General features: G+C 41.2%; 1 protein-coding gene and 1 long non-coding RNA gene across 2 annotated transcripts; both read left to right on the forward strand.

Moving 5' to 3' along the window:
- Positions 1-3,627: 3,627 nt before the first annotated feature.
- Positions 3,628-6,577, forward strand: LOC116805653. The gene is made up of 3 exons (XR_004365317.1): positions 3,628-3,679; positions 4,119-4,353; positions 6,298-6,577. It is a non-coding gene; the product is annotated as an uncharacterized LOC116805653 (long non-coding RNA).
- Positions 6,578-7,163: 586 nt separating this feature from the next.
- Positions 7,164-17,487, forward strand: LOC6565612. The gene is made up of 5 exons (XM_032738884.1): positions 7,164-7,343; positions 7,413-9,885; positions 9,967-10,054; positions 12,980-13,061; positions 15,931-17,487. Exons 1-5 carry the CDS (start codon positions 7,164-7,166, stop codon positions 17,197-17,199), a joined length of 4,092 nt encoding a protein of 1,363 aa, XP_032594775.1. The 3' UTR covers positions 17,200-17,487.
- Positions 17,488-20,275: the final 2,788 nt, after the last annotated feature.

Raw genomic sequence — 20,275 nt, forward strand, 5'->3', positions numbered from 1 at the left:
CCTCTCTTGCTCTGTCTTTGATCAATATCCTTAAATGTTTGACAAAGAAGTTGTGAATTCGATGGTATTTTGAGTAACCAATGATCTGGCTTAACATGCGATGAGAGATGCTGATGCATCTGTAGTCCCCAGCAGCAGTTGTTTGACCCAGCTAGTCAAGCGGAGCTGAGTGGATGATTGCTCATCTGTGCTATGCTCGAGAATTCTTAAAAGCCTATAGCATTTAGCATTTGTGGCAGGCCATGAGAGATGGGGCGACGCTTCGGTTGGCCAATTGCCATTTGCTAGCGGCTGATGTGAGTATATTGGCTTTATATCATGGCCTAAACAAATGCTGATGGATGAGCCTTGACAACGGCACAGCCAGTGACTTTGGCTTTGACTGTGGCTTCAACGCTTGGCTTATCGATCGCCAGTCATTTCTGCGGGCGATGTTTACCGTTTCGGTTTCAATTGCCTATCGATTTGCTGACTGGCAAATGGAGAGAGAATTTGGCCAAAACGGATTCGCTTTGTGCCTCTTATTCGTATGGCAGGCACGCGCAGCTGCATATTGCAGGGGTACGGGTCGGTAAAGGAGGGAGCGGGGGGAAGGGGGATGGGGGGGGGGTCGATGGGGTTGAAAATCGCATGGAAAATCTTTCGCATAAATCGATGCCAGTTGTCAACGTGTCGCCCCGGCGTGCAAGTGAGCTGCCGCGGGGCTTTTCTGCCTGTCATGCGATGGGTTTGGCCAAGGCGTCTACACTTGAAAAAGAAAGGGGTAAATGTTGTACTTGAATCCAGTCAAGATCGCAAGCCATTGACCCGAGAACAAAAGTCTTATTTAAGTCCTCTAAATCTAAGACTGTTTCCGGATGAGCGGAGAAAGATTGTTCTCATCTTACGATATTCAAATCGGGATGAATTTATACTAAACTCTGAATATTTAAAAACAAATTGTTCTTTTACAGAAACTTTCGGATACCGCTTGAACTCGACTGATTTTTTGAAGTGTACACAATTTGAGATTGGAGCTCGGCCAATGCTGTGCGTCAAGTGTGCTGCGGCGCAGTTCAAATTAAAATGATCCGTTACGCAGCCGCAGTTTGAGGCACAGTTCAGCTGACAACGGCAAATGTCTGATCGACGACGCCGCACGTCGCACGTTCGTTGGATCAGTATAGCTATTTTTGTTGTTGTTGTTGTTTTGGCATTTCTTTAGTGCGGCCAGCGTCGGCTCCGGTGATTGGTAATCGGCGATCGGTGGGGGGTGTGTGACTAAACAACGACGCTTAAAGCCAAGTTTTAAACAATCGCAGACCCTGTGGTTTGTGCCTCAGTCTCAGTCTCTGTCTCAGTCAAACCTCTGGCTATGAGTTTTAACCAACAGACAATTTGCTTTTAGCCCACATCCTAAAATGCATCTCAGTATATGTTTGGAATGTCTGTCTGATTTTCAGTTAAGTTATATCAAAGTAATTGACAAGATTGAGAAATATCCTTTATGCTGAAAAATGTCGAAAATCCTAAGTGATATTGTGCAAAAATACTCGTATTGATACACGAATATGTAGTTAATTATTCTGAAAGCATTAAATTAAAATAATAATATTGCTTTTGTTTTTAGTGTCATGGCTTGTGATCGTCTATGGCTATATTGTTTAGGTGTTGTAACCAATAACCTTGTCTCAGTCGCTAGTTTCTGGTGCTCCGACTTATCATCGTTTCTAATTCGAATTTTGACTCTGTAATGGAAACTGTTTAGATTTGAGTGTATGAAGCTGTATTTTAACGGCATACCAAAGAGTTGTTGTTCATTACGCTCTATAAATGCGATCGGCCTCGACTTCTTTAGACCATCTAACGGCGGCTGCAGAAGAAAGCGTTGTGCCAAAATCGAAATCAAAAACAAAAGCCCAAAAAACAAAAAAAAAAAAACATTAAATAATAAAATATATCAAGTGATATGAATTGAATCAAATGAATTAGCTTTGAGGTCACTCGGCATTTTTGCTGGCTTTGTTTTTTTTTTTATTATTTGCCGTCTAATGTAGCAAGTATTTCAATAATAAAAAAATGCCAAAACTCAATTAAGCTGGCAAATTTAATGCATGCGCCACAAGTAATGCGGAGGTGGTGTGGAGGCGGTGCAAATGCGTTGCTAACCATTTGCCAAATTGCTGCGGCGCAGTGTCTATCACCCACCAGCAATAAGAAGGAGAAGAAGAAGAGGCCAGCAGGCAGCAGGCAGCAGCGAGCAGAAGGTGGTGCAAATTGAAACGTTGCCATTGGCGACAGTTGTTGTTGTTGTTGCTCGTTGCTCGTTGCTGGTGTTTTGGGAGTGCTTCGAATTCCACAGCGTAGAACAACAACAACGACAACCATCAACAACAACAACAACAAAGACATTTGTATACTCTGGCAATGTGTTGGAATGAAGCAAAGCGGCCAAAAAGAGGTTTACATAATCCAAAGGCGAAATATTTATGGGAATTATGGTGCGCACTGCATTATCAAATGGATCAAGCGGATCAGACAGAATGAATGACAGTCGGACAGAAGATATACGCAACAATAGATATATAGATAGATAGAGAGAGAGAGGGAGAGATATGTATTGTTGTAGCTGTTGCAAGGTAGAAGACGGCAATGCCAGTGACCGAACAACGGTATTGAATGTGGAATTTGGCAAATACTTATATATAAACATAAACCGATTCCATTACCTGAATGATGTTAAATGACAGCTGATGCCAAAGCTGGAATGAAAGAGTGAATGAAGTGGAAAGTTATGACAAGTTGAAACAAAACCAACTATTTTAGGTTTACACACATTATCAGCGAACTATGATCAAGCTTATGTTTGTATAAAATAACGTATTTCAATTTACTTTTTTTTTATAACTTTCTTCGTTGTGAAGAACTTTTTAATATCCAGATTATATCGTGTAGATATCTGTGGAATGTTACTTAATGAATTTGCCATACAATATGATTTACAGAGTCGAGAACTATACCTAATATAGTAACATGATGTGTTGCTATTATGGAAATCAGAACACCTTCATTATCTGTATAATATTGATTTCCCCAATTCTTCATATTTTGCATAAAAAAAGCTCTTTGACATTGAGAGGTGCGAAACTTGACTAAGCCAGTACCCGAAGCTGCGCAGCAAAAGCTCAATGCTGACAGTTTTTCACCACACAGCTCTCCCCACTATGAGGCGTGTAGACTGGAAGTCCCAACATCATTCCATAAAGATGATGTTGCCAGACTGTCAATCAATTTGCATGAGCACAAAGCAACTGCAAGTATTGACAATCAAAAGCATGTATTAAATTAATAATATGTGATTACTTGATTCAGCTGCGTTTTTGAGCAGGCATATGAGCAACAATTGCAGGGAAATCACAAGCGATGCCAACAGTCTGGCAGCTATAGGCTTAGCCAAGACACCAATCACACTGCTAGTGCGCCGCTGCGGTCGATGCTTAAGCAGATACGCAGTGTCGCTGTTGGAACAGCTGCTTTGAATCGGCAATACGGTAAATCGGCGAACGCAGACTGCGGCGTCGACGGCGGTGAATCCTTGTCCTTTTAGACCAAAGGATGCGAGAATATTTGCGCAGTTTGCGTGCGGTATTCAGAGCTAAAGGACGCAACAGCGGCACCAGCCAAGGATACCAAATCAGCCGTGAGATAAATTTCCAACTACAACTACAACAACAACCCTGCCGCACTACCCTATCCCACTAGCCTGCCCTACCCCACCACACCTATACCTAACATCCCATAATCCATGCAAGACTAAAAACGCTGCCGCAAACAAATTATAATAAATAATTTATTTTTAAAAATTTCAAAAATCAAATTTTCAAATAATTAAAATGTTTTTAATTTGATTTTTGCAATTTTTGTAAATTTGGCGCGTTTTATGCTTCTTGCTGCTTCGACTACATTGCTGTTGCTGTTGTTGTTGTTGTTGGTGAGTGCTTCGCGTCTCTGTGTTAGTTTCTGGCTTTAAATGCCGGGCGTGTCGCGTGCTGTTTTGACCCTGGCCGAAAGCAAAGTCTAAGCCCATTTGTATTTTTTTGTTGTTGTTCTTGTTACTGTTATTGTTATTGTTATTGTAGTGCTGAGCAAAACAATTGTGAACTGAGTGATTGTGATTGGCACGCTGTGAGATTAAACGGGTCTTTGCAAGGACCCTTGGATTACCTTGCGAGGCCCACTACACAAAAAAAAAGAAACAGAAGCGCCCAACTAAACAGTAAACAGTCAAGAGTAGAGAGTGATGGATAAAGAGTGAAGAGCAAAGAGAGGCTCCCCCAAAATCAGAAACAGAAACAGAAAACAGGCTTGCAGCCGGTAAGAAATCAATTAAATAAATAAATAATATTAGAAATTGAGGAAAAATTACAGAAAATATTCAACGGCAGCTGTCGGCATTTTTCGACTGCACGATACTTTGTTCCAACATTCTTAATTTGTGACTTCCTAATACAGTAATAATAATAATTTGATCACATTTGATATCTGTTTTGATTTTAGTGATATCGAAAATACCATAAATTAATACAGTAGACACTAACAGCAAATCGAACTAATCAGTTTAGAGATATTTTAATGAGTGTCAAATATATTTTCCCCATCATTAGTTTCTTTTAAATATGAAATTAAAAATGATTATAAATTAATTTGTAATAATAATATAAAATATCAAAGAACAGAGTATTCAAAATGTGATGCCCGAAAGTAATCATTATGTGCATTTGCTGCTATTATAATTATTTCTGTTGTTGCTGTTGCTGTTGCCATTGCTTTGAAGTTGATTTTGCGGTAGTGCCAATGGCCAAGAGATGAAAAGTGTTATGAAAGAGCAGCTGCTATTTGCGGCCATTGCGGTGGGTTGTGTTGGGTTGGTTTGGCTTTGGTTGGGTTGGAGCTTGTTGTTAGTAAGTACTCAAACCCTGATAACGATGCTGATAGCCGCACTAAGTTTGCCAATGATGAGATGGGAGAAAGATGGAGGGATGGAAAGGTGGAGAAGTGGAGAGAGGCAGCCGAACAGCTGGCCAACTGGTGGAAATGTAAACAGTTAGCCGCAACCTTTTGCTTGCGGCTACATGAATAGCGGCGACGAGGTAAGCAGAAAGGGATGCTGGCAGGGTGGGGCAGTGGGTGAGTAGAGTGTAGTGAAACCTTTTTGACCCTCTCGCTTGGTTCTTTGCTAAAGTTCAAATCGAATCATTTTGTAGGCTTTTATTTAATTTGCATGGCATTTTTGGGCTTACAACCGAAGACAAAAATACCAAAGACAAAAGCTATAAGGAGTGCCCCTCCTACTCCGCCACCCCTCGAACAACATTCAACAACAAGAACAAAACGAAAAATGTTCACAATTTCGACAAGTTGCCCTTGGCTGAAAGGAGGTGTGGTAGAAGTGAAGGGGTGTTGGTGGTGATGTTGTTTGAAAATTGGTATTTCAATGGCATATTTTGTGTTTTGTTTTCATTTTCATTCGGTTTTCTCGATTGTCGTCTTTTATAAAATGCCTTCACACGTCACTGAAACACCCACACAATACTCTTATCACATCGCTCCCACTCATCTGTAATTCACACAATGAGACATATTTTTATTGAGTGTTCCCAATAGTACCATACTATGGGAAGTTTTGCCTAGAAAAGTACTTTTCAGATTATGCCATTTATTAAATATGCATAAGTCGAAAAGGATCTGTTGATTGAATTGATTGATGAATTGATGCACTTACTGAATAGTTTTTAGTTCCATTATTTACTATGAATGAAGTGAATACCAGTATGATGTGTATAATGAGAAAATATTAAAATGAGATATTAGCGGGACTGGAATTGGGGCGTTAGTTATTAGTTTTGAATACACATGAAATGTTTACTTTCTCCAATTATTAAAAGTATTTCAAAAATTAATTCTTTTCACAATTCTGATCTTTATTATTTCAGTTCGCTTGCTAAGCGAGTGCTTCATTAATGTAATAAGAGTTTTTGAGACGAAATCAGTCTCTGGAATACCGAGCTGAACTAGCTGGCCAGCATTCCAGCATTATTTATGGTCGTTATTTTTATCTTGTTACTGCGTTCGCTTTGTGCTTGTGTCGTCTCTTTTTCATTGCACACTTTTGCGTTGCATTGCATTGCTTTTTATTGCATTGCTAGCTCATCGACAACAGAAGCAACAGCAATTGCAACACCAACGGCAACATCAGCAGCAACTTTCTTGTTATTGAAGCATATTTCGTTATTTTAAATTTTATTTCCACTCGAGCAGAACTCATTGGGAGAGCAAAGAAAAGGCGAGAACCGAAAAAAAACCGCAGCCAAGTACACAAAATTGAAGGCAGAGCGATAAAAGGAAGGAGAATAACAAGAAGTAACAGGAAACAGCAGGAAGACAGAAGAAAGACAGCGGAACGCGTCGCGCTGAGTGCTAAAAGCAGCAGAGCATTTTGCCTGTTGTATTCTATGCCTTAATTTTTACATATATATTTTTATTTGTATCTTTGAATTTGTGTGCCAACAAAGAAAAAGACGCCCGCCGGCAACAGCAACAGCCAGCAAAAGCAGCAGCAGTAGCAGCAGCAACGATAACCGCAGCGACCGCAGCAACAGCAGCTGCCGCAGCGCAGTACAAAAGCAGAGCTGCGGCACTATAGCCGCAGAAAATGGCCGCAGTAACAGCGGCAGCAATAGCAGCAAAAACAGCAACAATTACAACATCAGCAACAACCACAGCAACGGCAACGGCAACGGCAGCAGCAACTGAGTGAATGAATGAAAGCGGCGACAGCTGCGACGGCTGCGCGGATTGCTGATGTTCATGAAGATGAAGACGAAGATGCCGAGCAGCCTGAAGTGCTACACGACAATGCCAAGTGCCAATAGCAACAGTAACAGTAATAGTTCCAGTAATAGCAACCGCAGTAAGAACAGTAACAGCAACGGCAACAGCAACACGCAGTGCAAAAGGGGAAATTAAGTGCCAAAGGCAACAACAGCAATAGTTGCAGTAATTCTTGCTTAATTTAATAAAGAAAAAAGGAAAAGCACAGTGCGGACACAAAAAATATAATCTAAATATTCAGAAAACAGCAGCGACTAACAGCAACAGCAATAGAGCCGCACAACAACCGCAAAATGGCAGCTATTGCAAGGAGGAGACAGCCAGTTGTTGCCCTGTTGATCATATTGCTGCTGCTGGTGGCCAACAGCAACAGTACTGGCCAGGCGCAAGCAGCACCAGCAACAGTAACAGCAACAGCACCAGCAACACACCAGCTACAGATTGGCGTTGAGGGCGATATGCCCAAATTGATTGTAACAACAAAACAACAGCAGCAACAGCAGCAGCATTCCATAACGACAACAACTGCAACTACAACGACAACAGCAGCAACAACAGCAGGAACAACAGCAGCAACAGTTGCTGTTGTCAATGATACCAGCGACCAGACGCCAGAACTAAGCACCACCGTATTGCCTGTCAAAATAGTGCCAACAACAACAACTACAGAAGCCGCTGCAACAGCTGCAACAACCACAGCAGCACCAGCCAATGCAGAAACACGCACCACCGCTTTGCCAGCCAATAAAGTGGCAACCATATCAACTGCGGCAACAGAAACTCCTGGCGACAGCAGCAACACTTTGCATTTGAGCCACTTACCGCACAGATTGGAGTCTGTGGTGCAGCTGCTAGACTTGGAAGGTACAGTCGCACCACCACTCAACAATGGCCACGATGGCCGTAAGTTAACCAAAAAGAAGCAGTTACAACAGCAACAATATCCAAAAGCAGCAGCCAGCACCGCAGCAACAACAACCACAGCAGCAACAACAAAAATTGAAACCACCACCAGCAGCAATCTGGCCAGCAGTCAACCAACCGAATTGTTGCCTGTACCAAATGGCTATTTGGGTCCCATTTTTATGGGCGAAAAAACATTTAGTGTGGTGCATCCGCTAAAGAAACCACTGGCGCCCAACCAGCAACCGTCGCCTGAGGACTCCATTGAGCAGCAGCTGCGACAAGGACGTATTGTGGAGATTCTGGCGCCAACGGCGCTACTTGAATTAAATGTGGAGACCAGCTCGTTGGGTCCGGGCACTACTCGAACAACCACACTGCTGCCAGCTGCACCACCAGTGCAGCCACAGTCTGTGCTGTCGACAACAGTTTTCCAGGTGCCCGAAGTTCAGGTCAGCACCACGCGCCTGCCTATGGCGGCGGCAGAGATTAGCGTTGCGGGTTCAGTGGTGCTGGCTGCACCACCGCGCACCGAATCAAAGATCTCGGATATACAAATCGAGGTCTACGACTCCACGGTTGATTCGATAGTCGCTTCGACCAATTTCCGTGACAACTCGGGCTATTATCTGATGCCGCTGGAGCCGGGAGTAGGCACCACCAAGCCGCCTAGTTCACCGGTAGTCCAGGAGCGCTTTACTCAATATGTAATCGATCGCGCAGATGTCTCCACACAGCCGGCAGCTGGAAATGCTTTGGGCAAGCCAGAGCCGGCAGCCATTGAGATTCACATCAATGTCTCCGAGGCCTTCGGCAATGAGAGCGAGGATCTGGAGTTCTCTTATCGCCAGCCACCGGCCAGTGAGCGGAAATCTAATAACCCCAACGATGAGATACTCGTTGTGGAGATCATTGACAATGGCGCCGGTGACAACAACACCGAGAACTCCTTTAGTGCCAGCGCCGAGCACATGAATCTGAATTCCATGTTTAACTATCCGTATCGTTCAGATGCGCGACCACCAGCGGTGCGTCCCCCACAAGATGCTGCCGACGAGTTGTTTATGGCGGATACTAAAGGTGGCTTGCCACGTCCACCGCCACCACCACCACCACCACCAATGCCACGCAAACCGAGCATCGATCGCGACTCCGACACCATTTTCTACATCTCCAACACGGAGGTAAAGGTTGGCGAATCTCTGCCCACGACCAGCAGCGCCATTAATACCGAACAGCAGCAGCAACGTAAGATTCAGTTTGAGAATCAATTCTTTCCCGCCAGCTACATGTTGGAGCAGGAACAGCAGCAGCAGCAGCAGCAGCAACAGCAGCAAGAGGATATCATTCTATCACCGCTGCACCACAGTGCCGATGCAATGAAAATCCTACGTCCGAGCGGTGGTATTAGCAACGGTGACGATGCACCACCGCTAGATGTGACATATGTGGGTGAGTCGGTCATCGAGGTAGAACAGCAATCGTTGCCATCGACTGGCAGTTCCACTCATTCGCCGCCACTTATATTGGCTAGCTCGCAACTGCCGGACATTATCATACAGCCGGCGGTGCTGCCCGATTTGGCCATAGGAGTTCCGGTTATTGGCGAGTTACCCCCACAGATTGAGCTTAAGGAGATTGACTACATGCCCGGCGAGCTGATGGGTCAGGGTCGCAGCATCTATGAGAATGATATTGATAGCAATGGTCTTGGCATGGGCAGCGATCCGGACGTCCTTGAAAGCTCCATTCAATATGGTGGCGATCTGATTGACGATGGCGCCGGTGGTGGCTTTGATGGTGTCGAGGGCTCCTATCCCTTTGAGAGTCCAGCACATCGTCAGAAGCAGCAGCAACAGGATGAAAATCAGCAACAGGCAAAACATGGTCTTTATCGCCAATCGCTCAATCACGGATACAGTCATCTGCACCGCGAACAGCTGCCGGTCGCAGAGCTACTCAATGCCACACTGCAGCAGCGCAACGAGAGTCTCAAGCCTGGATTGAATGTGGGTGATACATCTGCAATGGCGCCATTGTTGCGCAACCAGTTGCCGGAGCGCATGGTCAATGCCACACCACTTTCGGAGGATTCATTGGCCGAGTATGATGGTAAGTCGCAGCTGACGCACTTTTTTCGTAACTTGTAAATTAAATTTCTTCCTTTCACTGCTGATTTCTTTCGATTCACAGGTTATCTAAATCTATTTGCCGTCTCCATGGGCCTAATTATTGTCATTCTGCCCGCTGCGCTTCTAACGTCTATGTACTGTGCAGTACGGTAAGTGAAAGGGTTGCGTGGAAAAGATACCTTGAGTCTAAGAACATTTTAAATCAGTCTAAAATCTTGCATGTATTACTGGATATTATGATTGAGCTTTTCTCTCAATGCGCATTAATTGTATGCTTTAAGCCAATGCAAAAAACAATCCCTTAGAGTGTTTTATGGGTTTGCTGCAGAGTTCTCTCTCTCTCTTTCTCTCTGTTCCCCGAGGGTTCTGCCTAGTTGAGTGCTTAATCAGCCCAAATGCAATGTCCTTGAAATTAAAAATAATTGCGACTGTCCAATGATGTTGAAACTTTCCACAGACCAGCAGCAGCGACGAGAGCTGGCAGCTGCTGCGTAATTGGAATAAGCAATAAGCAGTCAGACAGAGCATTCAACGGAAGCTGTAATGAGAGTGGAATATAAAAAATACACCAACAGCAGTCTCCCCTTAACCAGCATTTGCTATATCCCTGCATTTGCCACATGATGTGAGGTGCATTTAAGCAGATATCTTCGACCTATTCAAACTGATAAATAGAAAAATATAAATATAAATAGATTTTCAATTCAATTGTAACCAAAACGAACCGTTCTGATAAAAGTTGTCAGACAATTGGAAATTAGCAAACATTCGCCAATAAAAACTGGTTGGCCCCTTTCTACTAAGAGAAAAAAATCGTTTTTTTTTTAAGAAAAAATCTTTAGGAATAATTTTGATGGAAAAATAAAAATTGTCTATATTTGATTGTTCTGGAAATATCTAAGGCATATGGCAATTTAAAAGCAATTAACACTTCTACATTCTTTTCTTGTAGTTGTTATTTAAAATAAAAATATTTTTACTTTCTATTGATAATTTTTCCTAAAGAAGTTTATTTTTGCTTGTGAAAAGTTGAGCAACACAGATTACCATATGGCTTAGCTAGTGTATTGAATTTTTGGCATTTTCGAAGGGGTGGAGGAGCAGCAGCTGCTGTCAGTTGCCAAGTGGCAAAAGGGTTACCTGAATGTACGCCCACAACCCGAGTAACGGGATAAAAGTGCAAACACACACACACACAGACATGGACACATTGCAGAGACATACGCATAATACACTTGGGAGCTATTGGTGCGGGGGGCGTGCCAAGTCGCATTTATCAGCTTCATTCTGGCATTTTATTTCTCGCAATGCCAGCGGCAAACGTGTGAGCAAATCTGAGAGTCAGACAGCATATGAGAAGAGAGAGAGATAGAGAGAGAGAAAGAGAGAGACAGAGAGCGGGAGGGGCAGTGATGTGACGCAATGTCAGCAGCAACATCCTTTCAGGCAATAGAGTAACATACCTCCCTCCTCTGCCGCCCCTCGCCGTCGCCCTAGCCATCTTTTCTCTGCAGTTCAGCCTCCACCGATACACATAAATCTCGAGCATGCCACATAAATGGGAATTTGTTGCCGTTGCTTTTATATGCGGGCACTAAATGCCAAACAAAATGAACGCCACACTGAAAGTCGACAAGGGGTGGTTGGGTGGTAAACAAGAACAGCAACTGGGCTGAGGCGCTGGCAGGCAGGCAGTAACAGCAAGATGAAAGGTGCCCCCGAAAATCTAAAGGCGCCACAAATCAACGACGGGCGCGTCGACAGACGCTGCCGGAAGCGGAAGTTGCCACCCATCCAAAAGACAGAGCGACGAACTGCGTGCAAGGAGACAGAAAGAGACAGCGAGAGAGAGAGAGAGAGGGAGAGAGAGAGGCAAGTGAAGATGATGAAGATGAAGGCAAGTGGCAGTGGAGCTAACAAGGCGTTGCTGCCGTGTTGCATGATGTGTAGGAGGCCGGAATGAAACGCATAAAACGTCAAAATGGCAATCGCCAGCAGCAGTTGCCAGTTGCCAGTTGGCAGTTGGCAGTTTGCTTGCCACAAAAAGGTGCCACACGACGGCGGCCGCAGAAGAAAGTCGACAAATGCGCAACGGAAATAAATTTTGTCTGCCTCCTTTTTTTTTGTTCTTATTTTTATTTTTTTGTTGGTTTTTTTTTTGTCGTTGCGGTCACACACAAGAGTAGAAAGTGTATGTGTGTGAGGAGGGAGGGTTGGGGGTTGGTGAAGTGCGTATGTGTTAGCTGGAAGCTAAAAAGGAAATTGCACAATAAACTGTCGAGACGAGAAATTAGTTGTGCGTATGTGTTTGTGTTTTTTTGTATGTTGTGTGTTGTGCGTGCGACAATTTGTACAAATGTTTGTGGAAAGAAACGCATTAAAAACGAAAGTGAAATGCCAAGGTCCCTCCAGTGTGGGACGAGGGTTTGGGCAGCTGAACCACTTTTCTATTTATCATATGCAACATACCTTGATAAATGTGTTTACTTGGCACTTACATCTACAGTGTCCTGAGCTATCGTTTAAAATAACTTTGCTTAGAATAGGATGCACTCAATTCAAGTAAAAAAACGTAGCTTCTGTCTCTCCTTCTCTCTTTCCTACTCACTATCTCTCTCTCTCTCTGTGTGTGTAACGCTCTTGTGAGAGCATCCGAAGAGTTTCTATAATTTTGTAGATTACTCTCAGCCCAATTGATCCCTCTTCACTGTGTTTCTCCATCTATCCTAAATATAAAACTAAATATCCATAAATATTTTTCTGACTAAGTCACTCTTTTCATGACATAAACTACAAATGAAGGCAATATATTTCTCACAGCTCAACATTTTTCATAAACAATTACATTACGCCACCAAGTAAGCAAATTCTTGCTGCTTACTTTTCTCTTTTGGTGGCATAGATATGCAAGAGGGTAAACATTTATGATTGCACCGCAAAGCAGGCAACAAATTTGTGAATTTTCTACACTTGAAATGCATGGGATTTGACAATGTTGCCAACTCACTCAGTAACCTATATATACATATATATATGTTCTTTCCATTTCTGTCTCTGTTTCCATCTCTTTGCAGTTATTTGCTGAATAAGAATGCGAATTCAAATGCCACTGGCGATGACAGCGAGCAGGGTCAGGGCCCGGACTCCAAGAATGAGGTAAGTACTCAATTAGATGATGAAGAATAAGCCAAACGAATACTAGTTGATGCGGATGATAATGATGTTGATCATGATGAATCATAAGTAAATGATAAAGTAATAGTTGAATGAAGAAACGCAACAATAACTTCAATTTGAATTTTGGAGACGAATGCCGTCAAGCTTCGAAAACTTTTGTTGTTAGGTCAACCGCGGCGCATCTACAATAACAAGGACTTTTGCTCCGCCCATCGCCTTTCTCAAGTACTTGAACAATGCAAATGTGTTGCGTAAAGCGTATAATTTCATCAGCACAAATTAATTAAATATTGGCGAGAGCTAGACTCAGAACAAGCTATGCACAAAAAGTTAGGCAATCGCACTCAAACTATTATTTTGTTGATTAAAAATCATTTTCAATTCTACGTGATACATTTTTGGACAGAAAAATCGCCTAATCAACATTCAAAATGTGTTATTGTGTATAGAAATGTCATCCCTCACTTGAAATATTTAGATGCTTCCTTTCAATAATTTGGAAAAAATATAAAAAAACGTAGAATACTTGGAACCTATATTTGCATAAAATAGAATGAAATTTTGTTATTTTATTTTGCAATTAAAGATATAGTTCTCGTTTCTAACTATTTATAAAATATATTTTTTGCTGAGTTTATAGACTGCCGCAAGTTTGACTTTGGTTGTGCGATCATTCTCAGCTGCTGTAATTACACTAAACATAAGTCCTGTGCACTCTGGTTACTTACAGTCATCGTCCTGCTGTTCGGTCGCATCCTCCGCGACGCCATCATCGCAGATGGACAATCCAAAGGCGAATCTTTATCCGAATCCGAATCCAGATCCAAACCCAAATGCAGCCCTGATCCGTTCCATGTCGCTGGCCTTAGCCAGTGGCGTACAACGCATCGAGTTTCAGTTTGAGGCTCGACCCGATATCCAGACACCCAACTCAATTGATACTCTCACGCCCACTTCTGGTGGGGGCGCCTTTGCATTTAGTGGTTCCGTCACAAAGATGACGCTCAAAGATAATCATCTGATTGTTGTCACCGAAGAGCGCCATGTAAGTCCGCAATGTTAACATATGTTAACTAACAGGTCCTGTTAAGCGTCTCGATTTCTAGTTTTGTCTTGCCTGTTGTTGTCTAGTTGTCGTCTCTTTTTCGCACACCGCAATCGCATAAATTAAATAAAGATACACACCCTCTAAGCTAGTTGTTCAGATTCACTAAACTAGTTCACGGAACTAGCTAAGTGCTTACTTATTGGCATTGGCTTAAGCTTAAAGTAAGCACACTTAAATATTAATCTGTATAGTTAGTGTGTCATCCAATTAAAATATTTAATTCGTATAGCTTACTGTACTTACATTAAAAGTCAACCTATTTAGTCCTCTTAATCTAGCTTATAAATATAGTTATTTAGATAACTCAGGATTTTCTACTTCGCGAAAAGCTCGAATAATTAATACTTTGATTCCATATACAAGTTTTACTTGATTCATTGTTGATTCATCTATGTTTATGAATCATATTAGCTCTTCAAGGGTGTGTGTCTCTATAACTGTACTATGTTTACTCTTTGCCTCCCTGTCTCTCTCTGTATGTTGTCTCTTTTGCTCATTATGTTGTAATTGTCTTTTCTGTCCCACTCTATCACATTCATTCATTTACACAATATTTGCATCAAAATTTTATCTCGCTCGCTGTCTATTCGTGTTATTGTTGTAGTATTGATGGATTGATTATTGTCGTATTGTTGAAATTGTCAGTCTTTTTTTTTCAACCTGTAAAATTCTCATTGTTGTGCTTTAGATGGTAACTTGAAACATATAATAATTTCTTTCACTCTTAAGGAATTTCTGATTGATACAGATTATATGTCTCTTTGGATCTTGATTGTTGAAGCATTTAACTAGCCGATTAGCTGTCTCTCTCAACCATTCATTCTTTAGAAAATAGACATAGCTTGTGATGACTGGTGAAAGTATAATTTTTCTCAATCGATAAACTTTGAACATATGTAAAATATCAAAATATGATTGAGAGTGAAATAATATTGAAATCTAGAATCTACATTTGGACTTTAAATTTTTTTGCGAAGCGTTGAGCTTGAATATTCGGTAGCTGTAATATATTATTATATATATTATTAAAAATGGATTGATGTATGTATATATAAATATAAAATTGAAAAGTGATTAACGACAGAAGATAAAAGTTTCAATTCCCAAACTGTTCCCGTCTCTGTCGAACTGAAATTCTTGTTATGCTACCGGCTTTCTTGACATGACTCTGATCGATTCTTGTAATTTGTGTCCGGCATTACTGCAATTGCAACTGCAAGTCCTCCTCCCCTCCCTCACACACTTATCTCACCCACTGGTTTTTGTCTACCGTCCTTTGAGTCCTGCCCAGTCTGCCGTATTGTGCTGGTCGAGTGTCAGTTATTTGTCAAGCAGTCGACAGGATATCCGGTGCAAGTCCCAGCAACACCTGTGCACCAGACGAGTTACCAAATCTATATGTCTCCCTCACTCTTTCATTCTTCCTCACTCTCACTTTCTGTGTATGTGTGTGTGAGGTGTAAATGTGCCATAAGCAAAGTATATGCAAATGCAATTTTCGGTATCCTTCCCATGACAGCCTCTCGATTTGTCTCCCGCCTTCTTGTGGCAATCTCCTTTTATTCTCTCCAATCCTCCCCCTGGCCATCCGCTTATTGATTGTTGTGTCCCTGATATATTGTCATTAATGCACTCCGCCAGCTGGCGCTTAGTACCTGATTTGTCGCACTCCTTTCCTCTGTTTTATCTCTCTCTGTGTCTCTCTCTCTCTCTCTCTCTCGTGCTCATACACACCCGCAGGACATTTCGCGCAACGCACGCGAGACGAAAATGCACACCGACAAGGATGGGGTTTTTGTGGTGGAGGTGGCACGTGGCATCGATTCCAAGCAGCTGCCCGATAGCCCCGCCGCCGGCACAGACATCACTGAGCTGCCCTTCGATACAAGTAGCAAGCTGGCGGTGACTGAAGAGCGAAGCCTTCCACCTGGCCATGAACAGGTGCAGATACATGCTCCACCCAGCGATTTTGTCAATCCGTTGCCTGTCGGCACAGTCGGATCAGTGGCAGCTGTTGGACTGCAGCTCATCGAGGAGGAACAGCCTGATGAGGAGCCTCTGCCCATAATGTCGCAAACTGGGCTGTCGCAGTCGGATCTGAGCTCCACATCTTCGAGTGATTCGAACAAACGCTACTCCTATGGCAACCAGGAGCTCTATGTCATCGAGCAGCCTGGCTATGCTGGTAACTCGCCTCTAGTGCTCCACTCGCAGCTGCTTGTTGGCCAGGAAACAACTGATATGGAGCAGAAGGATCAGCTTAAGTCAGAGTCTCAGTCGGAGCAGTTGGTGGCGGAGGAGCAGCCATTGCCGGCACCTGCTGCTTTTGGAAATGCCAATGTGGTGGAGGGTAAAGAAGAAGCTGAGACTGATAAAGAAATCGAGAAGGAACAGTCACCGTTGGAGCAAGAGCAGGAGGAGGAGCAGGAGAAGAAAATACAGTTGGATGTACACAACGAAGAGCAGCCCGAGAAGCTGGAGCAACCCATGCTGGTGGAACCAGAGAACACCTACGATAGCTTGATGAGTCTGCCTGCGCCACCCTCCAATGAGGAGATAAAGGAGCTCAACGATTTTACGCTGATCGAAACGAATCAATTAGATTCATTGCCGCCACCACCACCGCCACCACCGTTGACCGAGGCTCAGAATGGCAACCACAGCGACAAGCAAGAGCAAGAGCAGAAGGAGGAGGAGGAGGAGGAGGAGAAGCAGCAGCAGCAGGAACAGCTGAAAATACAGATTGCGGCTAGAAATGAGCCAAACGCAGCTATAAAGCTAACCTATGGAAATGTGAACGGCAAAATTAATGGCAGTATTGCCAACTCAAACTCCAATTCGAAACACCCACCAGGCGGCACAGCTGCAACCAATGGAGGGGGAGAGGAGCCGTCAACATTGACGCCGCCCGCATCTCCACCAGCATCGCCAGTCGCCTCCGGAGCCTCCACGCTCTGTGCGGGCAGTCTCAGCAATGGCATACATGCGGTCGCAGTGAATGGCAGTTAAACAGAAGAACAGAAGAAGCAGCAGGAGCCCAAGAAATAAAAATTAAATTGGCAATGCCGTAACGCTCTTTTAAGGTATTGTACTCAATATATACGCTAAAGTTTAAGATATTTAGAGATCGGTCAAAGCATGGGGTTTTTTTTTGTAAAAGCATCTAGCGGGATTAGTCAACTTCCCGCTTCCAGACATGTGTCAGATGCTTAGGCTAGGCTAAGAATCGTTAAAAATGATAACGAAGCATAATAATAATAACGAAATAATACGATAGCAAAACAAAAGAATTTCAATTTTTCCATTTAACTGTTTGTTGATTTTTCAAATATTGATAATAAAAACAAAACCGACAAATACGCGAAAAAAAAATAATAATAAGATTTAAAAACAATTGAAAAGCGATTATATAAATATACATGATAATTAATAGTTTGTCTTTTTCCGGCTAACGACACTGTTAGCCAATTGCTATTTCAATGTCTATTTACATAAGAAGCTACAAATAAGCAGAAACCCAAATCAAAATCCTCAAATGCTAAAATAAATGAAAGCAGATCGCATGATTAATGCATTTCAATTGTTTACACACTACTGTTGCCAAATCATTTCAACATTTAATTGATTGTGCTGTGCGATTTAGTTTGCTGTCAAAATTGGTAGCCATATAAAATAGAAGATTTGAACTTTAGTGTGTCGACATATATTAATACTATACAGCAAATAAGCCAGTGAACTCATTTTAAATAAGCACAACAGACGTTGAACAGAATTTTTTCAGGACAGTTAAATGATCAACGCTTTCCATCTAGGAACTAAGAAAAGACTCTAATACACAATTTTGGCCTAGATAGACATCGATCTTACTTACTTATTAACAAGTCGTACACCGATTTTCATTGACATTTATTTTCTTGTGACAAGTAATCAAATGTGCCGAAATTTATAAAGAACAAATCAACACACAATTTACAATAACAATTTATACAATATATAAGAACTTTTCATACATATACATTTACGATACGTGTGAAACTTGTGTAATCTTTGAACCACTAGCGACTAGCAAATATAGAATAGTTTCTTTTTTTAAACACTACAACCGACAAACAAATAAACAACATTAACAGAGGACTTCAGATTTAAAATAAAACACAAACTATATATGGATGTACTATGTATAACTATTATAAATGTTTGGATACTTACCGAAAATCAAAATCCAATACATGTCCAAAAATAAAGAAATATTCAATACAAAAAAATAAAATGGGAAAAACAGCAAAAAAAAATCTCAAAATAAATAGACGTAAAACCAATTTATTACTAAATGTCAAGATTTCACAAAAACAAAAAAGAAAGAAAAAAAACAACAACAACAAAAATAGTGTAATATTTAATGATAACTAAATATATATATAAATGAAAACGATGGAAGATACGTGCACTGCAAGTGGTACGTGTTTTAAGCAAGTAGTGAATTATATATGTATGCAATACCCAAAGGATATAGCAAGTTATTTAAATCGTTTCCGATCGAACGGTTCAAGAACGAACGAATAATTTTTAAGTTTTTTGTTGACTTGATTGTTTCCAATTGTTTTATTGACAATTTGTTTGCAGACACTTGAGCAAAAAAAAAAAACAAATACATATATGATTTATAAATTATATATGATATGATATACTTATATAACCCCGAATAGAACAACAAATATAGGCAAGTGACACTTTTTTTTTTTAAATTAGAAATGAAGAGCCAAATGAAAACAGAAAAAGAACATTGAGCAAAAAAAAAAACAGAATAAGTAAATGTGATTGTTATTTAACTTAAGTTACAATTTAAATTGATAATTGATATGTATGTTTGTGTATGTAAGTGTATGCCAAAATACATATATATATATAAACATTATTTATATATATATATATAAATTTATTACTAAATTTATATATATAATATATATATACATGTAGCCCAGTTAGCCAAAAAGAATGATAAGATTGAGATTGAAATTGAAATGGAGCGCAGAGAATGGAACAGTAAAAGCTGAAAAATTAAAAAAGAAAAAAGAAAAAACATAAATAATGGTAGTAACTATGTAAAGGCTACTAAGCGAGCAATGACATACTATACTAAGGTCAACCAGCGAATGGAATAATGAATAAAATGAAATTCAAAATATTAAGAAATTAACTAAATCTTTAAATGGGTGGCGTGGCCTTCTTTCCGGTATGCGACGTTACGGTAAGTAGAAAATCAACTTCTGTTTTTTTCCAACACCGAGTCTCTAATGAGAACTGATGAGGACTAATACATTTTGGAAAGATACATAATATCAGAAGTGATTTTTTGTTCTAATTTAGTTTTATAACAATGAAAAGATTTCACAATTTAAATAAATATATAAATAAAAATATATTTAATAACTAATATATCAAAGTACATTTTCTTTTAAAGAATCATAAACTTCTATAACATATTTTCAATTTTAATTTCATTATTTTGAAATATAAAATTGATGTACAGAGCAAATCACAATCTTTTCAAGCTGGAAGATGTACAGAAAGATTTCTACTGATTTTACATCTGGGCAAATTGCCTGAGTCGCATAACTATTAAGTACAGATATAACATAAGGAGACATAAACTTTGTAATCATTTTAATTAAATGCAACCATCTTTAACTCGGTTGTGTCCGTGACCAACATTGCCTTTGACTTTTGGACCATAAACCTTTTGGCTTTCAGTGGGTCAGTTGTGGTTGGTTGTGGTTGTGACAAGCACACATAAACTTATACAAATGCGCTGCTGAGCTTAGCGGACATATACCTACCCACAAGCGCACATAAACTTCCAACTTGAGAGGAACACATCCTTGAGGGGCCTCAGCCGCAACATGTGTCGGACATGTCAACGTCGAGTGCCAATGCACCACTTGCTCCACTTACGCTTATCTCAACTCCCCCACACTCTCTATCTCACTCTCTCTCTCTTCGTGTGTGTGTGTGCCACTCTTTTATCTCGCTGGCATTACTGAGGCAACGTTCGATCGGCGTGGGTATCAATAAAGTTAACAAGCCC

Source organism: Drosophila grimshawi, unplaced genomic scaffold, assembly GCF_018153295.1.
Source record: "Drosophila grimshawi isolate 15287-2541.00 unplaced genomic scaffold, ASM1815329v1 contig_848, whole genome shotgun sequence".
In the NCBI taxonomy this organism is placed as follows: domain Eukaryota; kingdom Metazoa; phylum Arthropoda; class Insecta; order Diptera; family Drosophilidae; genus Drosophila; species Drosophila grimshawi.